At 46.6% G+C, this 9,636-nt stretch overlaps 2 protein-coding genes across 4 annotated transcripts in view; one reads left to right on the top strand and one right to left on the bottom strand.

Moving 5' to 3' along the window:
- Positions 1 to 302, top strand: part of tpcn1 (two pore segment channel 1) — a 14,026-nt gene extending 13,724 nt beyond the window's left edge. For all 3 annotated transcript variants that reach the window (XM_084457660.1, XM_084457661.1, XM_084457659.1), the window contains exon 27: positions 1 to 302. This exon is cut by the window's left edge and continues 499 nt beyond it. The gene's annotated coding sequence lies outside the window, so the exon portion shown is untranslated.
- A 466-nt stretch (positions 303 to 768) lies between these two features.
- slc8b1 (solute carrier family 8 member B1) lies at positions 769 to 8,382 on the bottom strand. The gene is made up of 15 exons (XM_084457724.1): positions 8,078 to 8,382; positions 7,339 to 7,491; positions 6,446 to 6,498; positions 5,686 to 5,743; positions 5,153 to 5,258; positions 4,818 to 4,985; positions 4,455 to 4,568; positions 4,072 to 4,140; positions 3,797 to 3,927; positions 3,551 to 3,692; positions 3,104 to 3,225; positions 2,661 to 2,814; positions 2,485 to 2,565; positions 2,338 to 2,402; positions 769 to 1,911 (listed from the first exon to the last, which is right to left on the bottom strand). Exons 1-15 carry the CDS (start codon positions 8,117 to 8,119, stop codon positions 1,729 to 1,731), a joined length of 1,641 nt encoding a protein of 546 aa, XP_084313850.1. The 5' UTR covers positions 8,120 to 8,382; the 3' UTR covers positions 769 to 1,728.
- Positions 8,383 to 9,636: the final 1,254 nt, after the last annotated feature.

Raw genomic sequence — 9,636 nt, 5'->3', positions numbered from 1 at the left:
GTCGGGACAGGCAGTATGTTGGTCATGTTCCTCATTCTATGCCCTAGTTTAGAGGCGTATCCGATCAGTGTTAAACCAGGTATAATAATCACCTTGCTACCCTCCAAACCAGCACACCACACACACACACACACACACACACACACACTTCTCAGACCCCCCCCAGCCTCTACCAGTAACCTCTACAGCTACAGTATATCTCCTAACCAGTGTCTCGACAGACTGAAGAGAAGACTTTACTTTTATAACTCGTTATTCTGTAATTGTATAATGTATTTGATGTATTAAATAATTTTAATGAACTTTGTCATGTGAATTTGTTTGTGCCTTTATTCGTTTGTGCCTTCAATGTGAAATGTTTCACGGGTTTGAGCGCTTGCTGGATAACTAAGTTGAAGGAGGTGGGTTGAGTGAGTTTGTAGGTTGGGGGGGGTTGAGGTGGCTGAGGTTGAGAGAGTTTGTAGGTTGGGGGAGGGGGGGGGGGTTGAGGTGGCTGAGGTTGAGAGAGTTTGTAGGTTGGGGGAGGGGGGGGGTTGAGGTGGCTGAGGTTGAGAGAGTTTGTAGGTTGGGGGAGGGGGGGGGTTGAGGTGGCTGAGGTTGAGAGAGTTTGTAGGTTGGGGGAGGGGGGGGGTTGAGGTGGCTGAGGTTGAGAGAGTTTGTAGGTTGGGGGAGGGGGGGGGGTTGAGGTGGCTGAGGTTGAGAGAGTTTGTAGGTTGGGGGAGGGGGGGGGGTTGAGGTGGCTGAGGTTGAGAGAGTTTGTAGGTTGGGGGGGTTGAGGTGGCTGAGGTTGAGCTCAGCTGTGGAGAAGCAGGGTTGTTGCGTGCCTGGAGGGAGATAAGGACTTGATTGCTGAGTTCAGTTCAGGTGTGTGGATTTATCAGATTGGGAGCAGGCGTGCCAGGAGAGGTGTTCCTGTCATCCGACTGCTCACTGTCCTTCCCCCCGAAACTGCATTATAAACTTTGTTTGCTGGAAAGATTATATTCCTGAATCTTCAAAAGTACATGTATTCTCGGATTTAGTAAATGCTATAATGTTCTAAAATTTCCATGGACATCAACTCTACATCTAATCTGAATTGAAGATTGAATGTCGGGAGAGATTGTTCTTGCATAAGATAGAGGCAAGGTGACGTTAATAACGTTAAAGACACACAGGTCCATCACTTCTCTTGAATCTATTCAAATCCCTCAGTCAAAAACACATTCTAATAGTTCTTTGTGAACACACACAATCCCTGAATGGATAGCAATAAACAACGACATTCATATGAATTCACAGTACTATTTGTTGACAGATTCAAATTGATTAGAATCATTACGTTCCACATACCCACCACTGATTGGTCCAGAACAGTGAAACCTAGTGGAGGATCATTCCTGTGCATTGGCCCGAGTATCGCTGCTACTTCCTGTGTGTGTGCTACTTCCTGCATGGCCAGTCAGTGTAAAGACGCATCAGTAAAGGCACAGTGTGATTGGTTTAACCTCTTTTCAGAGGAGAAGTCCCAAGTGTGTATGCAGGTCATGTGGTTCTCCAGAGCTCTAATCCTCATGCATTACAAAGCCTGGTGAAATATTTAAAAGCCAACTCCAGAGCCGAGCTGAACGGAGAGCTTTGTCCTCAGTCCGTCTGGTCAGTCTCTCGGTGCTCCGGGGCGTCGGTTCCGACGTGGAACGGTCAGGAGGCGCGAGGCGGGTCCACTCCAGACCCCCTAGACCGCTGCGGTCAGAGCATGCCGAACTCTGTGAGGAGCGCGATGAGGAGGAAGACCGCGTAGAAGACGATGAGGAAGATGCCGTAAGCCCGACCCAGGCGGAACCGGCTCAGCGGAACGATGACGAAGGACAGAACCAGGGACAGACCCAAAGAAGCTGCTAGAACCCACGTCAACAAACCCTCTGCCTCCAACTAAGAGAGGACGAGAGATGAAGAGGGAAAGAGAGAGACAGACAGGAGAGCATCAGTGTTGTGTGTGTTGATAGTCTGGTACATTCAGCTCCTATGCTGTGTTCACACCGGGCACGGTGAGAAGATTTGCGCCACCCAGTTCACCCAATCTCGCCGCGGGATCAATGGGTCGCCGCGCGAATCCGCCGCATAAATTAGAAAAAAATTAACTTTTGCAAATGTCGCCGCGCGGCGAATCCTGGCTGCCACGCCGCCGAGTTCGGCAATTCGTGCCGCCCAGTTCACGCAAATTGTATTGACTTTCTATGTAAACTCGCCGCGCCGCAGGAAAAACACGCCGCGCCCGGTGTGAACACAGCACTACGGTAGCAGTTTACATATTCTACTGTGGGCAGAACAGTTGCTATGGAGAATAATGGACGTTACCTGCAGTAGGGGCTTGTTGTTCAGCATCTGCAGCAGACTACCCAGCCCCACGCCAAACAACATGTCTGAGAGGAGCGCGGTCAAGGGAACGCTGACACGTCTTTACACATCCCCTTCCCCACCCAACACACAATAGAACAAGGATACTGAAGATGATTCCTCCGAAGCAGGCGGATATGGCCATCCTCGGGTAGCCCTGGCGTGCGATGGTGATGTCAGCAAAGCAATCTGAAAATTTAAAATGCACATGCACATTCATCACAACACTGTTTACACAGATGTGCACGTGTATAAGCGTGTGTATGTGTGTGTGTGTGTGTCACCTCCGATGCTGTTTCCCCAGGCCAGCAGAGTTAGTCCCAGTACGGTGTTGCTCAGACTCAGGACCACACCGAGCATGTGCAGCAGACTGACCACCTCCGAGGCCGCAGCGCTGATCACCATGGCGCTCACCAGGAAACCCAGCAGGGAGAACAGCTAGAGACAGAACACCTGCATATTACACCAGCACGCGCGCACACACACACACACACACACACACACACATTATACCAGCACGCGCACACACGCACGCACACACACACACACACACACACACACACACACACACACACACACACACACACACACATTATACCAGCACACACACACACACACATATTATACCAGCACACACACACACACACACATTATACCAGCACACACACACACATTATACCAACACGCACACACACGCACACACACACACACACACACACACACTTACTGAGTGGTAGGGTGGGGGGCAGTCATTGTCGGTGGTGCAGAATACGATGGCGGAGATGAAGAGGCTGAGGAGAAAGATCAGCAGCCAGACAGGAAACTCCCCCTGGATCATATACACACCGTCTGGAGAGGAGAGGACACATGATGGGCCACAGTGGGCATCCAGCACATAAACCTCCCTGCTCACTCATAAACACCCACACAAACAGACAAACAAACAGCAAAAACAAACATGCCGACTTTCCAGAGCTGTTTATTTCTTGTCTTTTCCATCCACACAATTTGGGGTTCAGTGTCTTGCTTTCAAGGACACTTCGACACACTGCCGGGAGCTGGGATCGAACCGGTGACCTTCCGATCCCCAGCACAGCTGCTCTACCTCCCGAGCTACGTGCCGCCCAAACAAACACACACACACACACACACTCTGCTGGGCTTGTTCACTTACATATCCCGGAGCGGAAGGTGAGAACACACACCAGGGGGGCGGTGATCAGGTGAAGGCAGTTCAAAGGGCGTCGCCAGTTCTTGTCCTCTTTATCAGGGTCCACCACTGGGATGACCAGCAGCAACACCACCTCCACCGGCGCCTGGTGGCCGGAGGACAGAACTGCAGCTCAGTATCAAACTATGGATGTCACAAAAACCACACACACACGCGCACACACACACACAAGCGCACGCGCACACACACCTTCAGTACTTTGAGCACTCTCCAGCCCCAGGACTTCCTCCTCCATTTCCTGTTGTCCACTGGGTTGAGTGAGCTCAGCAGGATCTGACTGGTCGACTCAGAGTACGGTAGGAGGGGCCTGTACTCAGACTCTGACACACACACACACACACACACACAGACACACACACACACACACACATGCACGCACACGTGCACACACACACACTCGTTACATCTCTGAATAGAGTACACTAGTCAACAGTCTTGTATCAGCTGTACAGATGAATTCTCACCATAGTCCTGCTGAATGGAGCTGTTGTTTAAACAGGGGACCTCATCATCTGAGTCTGATGACTGGAAGTCTGCAGGGAGAAGCAGGACATGAGCATCCTGGTACTTGACCATCCTGGTACTTGAGCATCCTGGTACTTGAGCACCCTGATACTTGAGCAAATCATCACCTCAAGATTCAAGATCTCTTTATTGTTACTTCTTTCATACAAGCACAAGGGAGTAAAATGCTTGAGTTCTGACTCCTCGGCCATGCAGCAGAATAATAATTTACAACATGATAATTATACTAAAAAAGAACAGTGCAACACAATAGGACAGCGCTATACAATACAATAAAAGAGAACCTCCTTGCAACTACGCTGGGGATGTCTGTGTGTGTCACCTGGTACATGCGTTGGACTCTGGACGGAGGCATTCGCTGAGTGTTTCTGGCGGTTGTAAATGCATGCACTCACAATGACTGTGATTACATAAACCACGTACAGGCCCAGGTATCCTAGAAAGAGAGAGAAAAACAAACTCGGCTATCAGACCATCCAGCTAATCAACCTCTGACTCCTGGGCCGGTGATTGGGGAGAGCATGTCAAATTAGGGACAAGATTGGTGTCCCCTATTAGGTTTTGGGGGTGGGGTTAGAGTTAGGGCTATGGTTATGGTTAGTGTTAATGAGTATGGAATCAATGTAAATCAATGAAATGTCCCCAAAAGTTGGCTTAGTCAATGTGTGTGTGTGTGTGTGCGTACCCAGTGCTTCTGCCAGTGATATATTTCCTTTGTAGAGAATGATGAAGGTCCAGAACACAGCAGCCATGTAGAAGACGACATCACGCAGGAAAGGGCGGGATGCCATAGTGAATGGCTTGACCAATGACACGCTCCCAGCAACTACCGTGGTCACAAAGATACCCGCCCCTACAGAAGAAGAAAGAGGAGAGATTAAGGTCATGTGGGGAATATCTCTAGTCTGAACTGTGAATATCTCTAGTCTGAACTCCCACTCTGTGTGTGTGTGTGTGTGTGTGTGTGTGTGTGTGTGTGTGTGTGTGTGTGTGTGTGTGTGTGTGCGTGTGTGTGGCTACCAAATAGTGCTCCTATAGCTAGGCCAGCAGTGTGTGGATGAGAGAAAGCTGCCACGGCGCTGAAGACATCTGGAGCTCCGTTCCCAAGCGCCAGGAACGTCACACCCTGAACACACACCAGTCAAGGAAAACACACACATTTAAGTCTGGGGAAAACCATGAGACAGGGATGGGTTGTCTGGTAGTCAATTAGTCTTACTCAACGCATGTAGGTTTTGGCAATAAACCTTGTCATTCGTTGTCACACTGCACAATCAGTGGCGAGACTGGCGACGCAAATTAATCTGATTCGGTCCAGACTATTTTGCAAGAGCACCGTCGCTGCGTCCGGGGCTGGCTCCGCCCAAGATGACTGTGATTGGTTTACAGAAATACTGCGTTTTTTTCCGCCCCTATTGCAGGATGGTAATATGTCCAGCCAGACCTGTCTCCGGCGCTGGCACAGCGTAAACGAAGTGTGGAGATAGGTCTGGCTATGTAGAAGTGTGGAGATAGGTTTGGCTATGCGAGACTAGGAGTGAGGTAAAGGATACAGCCACGTTGTGAGTCAGTCTGAGAGTGGAGGAGATGGCGGAGAGGTTGGGACATAAGCTGCACACAGAGAAAAACACACATATCAATGCTATTGAATAAATCTGATGGATTCCTAACAACAATACACGTTTCTAACACTCCTGGTTGTAAAAGACTTTAAGTTTAAGACAAGGTCCTTTATCATAGTAGTATTCCAAACACATGATGCATGCATGCATGCATGTATGTATGTATGTATGTATGTATGTATGTATGTATGTATGTATGTATGTATGTATGTATGTATGTATGTATGTGTGAAAGTCTGTGAATGTGTAATGGTATTTATAGTGGCTTTACTGCTGCCGTCTAATCATGCATACAAGGGCAGATGGAGCAGAAACAGCGACTTCTTTCTCTTTCTGTGAAAGTCTAGTCGACACACATTCTTTCTCTCACTGCTCCCTTTCACTCAATCCCCCTCTCTCCCTCTCTCCCTCTCTCTCTCCTTCTCTCTCTCTCTCTCTCTCCCTCTCTCCTTCCCTCTCTCTCTCTCTCCCTGCAGTCACCCCCCTGCTGATAGAAACCCCCCTGTGACATGTGACCACTGTGCAGCTTCTAAAGACAAGTAATGCTGGAGTCAGCGTCCATGTGTCTCGGAATGTGTGTCTGTGTGTGTGTGTGTGTGTGTGTGTGTGCGTGTGTGCAGGCACTAAAGACGACATGAGAGTGACTTAAACCGCACAGCGTTGACTAACAGAAGCTATGAGAGAGACTTACAAGCGCGATGCTGTGAGTCCCAGAACCATGAACAAGAAGAACAGCCATACGATCTATGAAGGTGGGAGGGAGGGAGAGAAAGTGAGTGAGTGAGTGAGTGAGTGAGAGATGGAGACATTTCATAGTGCACACATCCTCTCCCTTTGTGTCTTCACATGTGAAGAAAAATGTCTAATCGAGAGTAAGAAATATATTGGTTCTCAGACTTGAGACCTGATATAATAATATATATACATATAATAATAATATAATAATAATAATATAATAATATATAATAATATAATATAATAATATATATACTAATATATATACAGCGCTATTCCAGAGAATCGACACCGGCTGTGTCACACTGAGCAGAACCATCAGTTGACTCATAAAACAAGTCTTCAGCAGGTAGTCACATGACTCGGTAAGAGGAACCTGTCCATAAGGCAGAGGGGAAGTGGTCTCTATCTGTAACGGTAGTAGGCTACTCTCGTCTGTGTCGTGTTTCTGGTTCGTTTGACCCATGTTAAGGGATTGTCCAGGGTGGGACGCGAACCTGCAACATTGCAAGTCGGATGTGTCGTTAGCCCATCCTTAATACTAGGGGAGTGCGTTTCACCAACTACTCGCTACCACTACCTTGGAGGACTACACTCACTCCACGAGGGTTTACGAGGACACACGATTCACTCGGTTACATAGGCACACAACATTCTCTCACCTCCTACAATAGAGTAGTGAGCTCAGTGTCCTTATTTGATGGGACTTTTGTAATTCTCTCAATTAAGAACATAAAGTGATTCTCACATAGACAGCTATAACAATAAGACCTGTTACTGTATGCTTCATGTATACTAGGTTTCGGTTTTCGGACCGATGAGTAAGTATAAGACCTCAAGCACACTTACACAGAGTGTAATAGTGAGGGGGGTGAGGTAGGGGGGCAGCAGACAGAAGGCCAGGCTGAGGTAGCTGATGAAGCCGTCTTCCATGCTGCAGTCTGGGGTGTTCTTCACAAACGCACAGCGATCAGCAGCACTCAGGTTCATCACCGCATCACACTGAAATAATACATACACAGTGGGGGGATGGATCATATGGTCATATGACCTGATTATGCATTGTGTGTGTGTGTGTGTGTGTGTGTGTGTGTGTGTGTGTGTGTGTGTGTGCCAAACATTGAGATATACATGTCTTTAAAAGTTGAAACAAGTTATTAGTGATATTGTCTCTTTTATCTACAGTTTTGTGCAACCCATGGGTAAGCGTCGTTTGTGATGAACTTATCTTACATTTGTCTATGACTGAAGGGGAGAGAAAGAAATCAGGTAATCAATGTATGAATTGGGCCCAATACCATTTCTAATTTTTACACCTCCTCGTTTTCGAGTGCATATGCTTTTCGACTTGCCCCTCGGAACAGAGTTGATGGTTGGTAGGCTGAAAACAAGCTGTTCATGTATTAAGTTTGCAGAGCAATCGAGAGCCAGATTTGACAACCTGCCAGTAAGTTTCAGCAGTAGGCCTATTGCCCAGTGACAAACATGGCAAATCAACTTCACTGTCAACAACTAAGAAAAGGGTTGTACACCTGTTGTGGGAATGAAATTACGAACAGTAAGAAATCGAATTAGTAATCTCACTAACCTCATCAGTGTTGCCCTGGAACAACATCCCGGAAAGCGACATTGTAAATATCAATTCCGAATTTCCGACGGCGGTGCTTATAATGAAGACACGCCTAAATTTGACTCAGTCCAGTCCAGAACGTGACATTATGCCACTTTGAGCAACACGTACACCGAAAACCCCGACATAATATGAGTTATTATCATAACTCCGTCCAGGAAGCGAGACCAGGTAGGAGCGGAGCGGATCAAACATCAATGTAATTCAACGCTATGGCTATGTGCAATAATTCATAGCAGACATAATCTTTAAAGAAACCACTCTTATTTAGCCTATAAATAAACGCACGAGGTTGTTTTCGTCAGTGTAGACTTAAGACTCCTTGTGAACACGATGTACAGCGCAAACCAACCAAAACACGATGTGCGGACGGTCCTGAAACGCGCCGCCCTCCTCACGTTTCAACCCATGGTTTCAACACTCCTTGAGCTCTGTGAACTGGCCTCCTCCCGCAGGAGAACCTGGTGACGCGAGGCTGACTCCACAGGGAGGAAGGAATAACAATCACAACACATATAGCCTAGTTACAAATATAAAGTTGTAACCTTATAGCTCACAGTGCCATTTTGACAGAAGGAATACGGCTGTTTACAAAGTCTATGCAATTCAATTCGAGCCTTAAAATGTACATGAAAGCTTGTGATAGCACAATAGAAGGTAAAGTTGCATTGAAATTATCCTACAAAGCATGAATTAGTTTCCATCTATGAATTTATTAAGGCTAGTTTCATCAAAATAATGCTCTAAGATATAAAGGTTATAACTTCAAATACTCAGACATAAGTAGCCTAAATAATTAATTAATTAAATTAATTTATAAAGCACTTTTCACTTCACTGTGAGACAATCTCAAAGTGCTGAAACAATCAGTCATTAAGAGAACAAACAAGCAGAATAATAACAGACACTAATTAATATATATATATATATATATATATTATTTTTTTTTAAACACATTACATACAAAAAGCTTTTCTACGTCAGTCTTTAGACCATTCTTAAAAGCACCCAGAGTCTGTGATGCCCTTAGATTGTCAGGGAGGGCATTCCAAAGGCAGGGGGCAGCTGAGCAAGAGGCCCAATCTCCCATAGATTGGAGCTTAGTCCTGGGGGTGTGAAGAAGCAGGCTGTTTCCATGTTCGTCATGTAGCAGGCTTGGGGACCTGAAGCACACTACCCAATGACACTTAACTCTATAATAAAAGCATACCAAAGCATATTGAATTCACTCTATGTTTCTGGCACAGACCATACATAGAACACTGCTCCATTTCAAATACAGATTTATTTTACATTCCACGGCAACATTGTAAATTGCACCCACAACAGCTTACACATAAGAAACACAAAAATGCAACAAGGTAAAACAAATTATTGAACCTAGCAGTTCCCGTAACAGTTAATGGCAGTGGCTGATTAGTTCTATACTTATACACATGCTAGAGAGCAGCATAATGGCAGGTGACCAGCAGGCACTGCACTAAAGACCTTTGACCCCTTGCCCAGCCTTCAGTCTC

Source organism: Borostomias antarcticus, assembly GCF_949987555.1.
Source record: "Borostomias antarcticus genome assembly, chromosome: 23".
Taxonomy (NCBI): Eukaryota; Metazoa; Chordata; class Actinopteri; order Stomiiformes; family Stomiidae; genus Borostomias; species Borostomias antarcticus.
The sequence above is the reverse complement of the archived record's forward strand: the minus strand, read 5'-3'. Positions and strand labels throughout refer to the sequence as shown.

What these genes read in the sequence shown, in the direction of transcription:
- slc8b1 (XM_084457724.1), bottom strand. Translation starts at nt 8,119, where the DNA reads ATGTCGCTTTCCGGGATGTTGTTCCAGGGCAACACTGATGAG. An exon ending in GACTGACTCACAACGTGGCT is followed by an intron (nt 5,259 to 5,685) that starts GTATCCTTTACC and finishes GTGTGTGTTCAG; the next exon opens with GGTGTGACGTTCCTGGCGCT. An exon ending in AGCTATAGGAGCACTATTTG is followed by an intron (nt 4,986 to 5,152) that starts GTAGCCACACAC and finishes CTTCTTCTGTAG; the next exon opens with GGGCGGGTATCTTTGTGACC.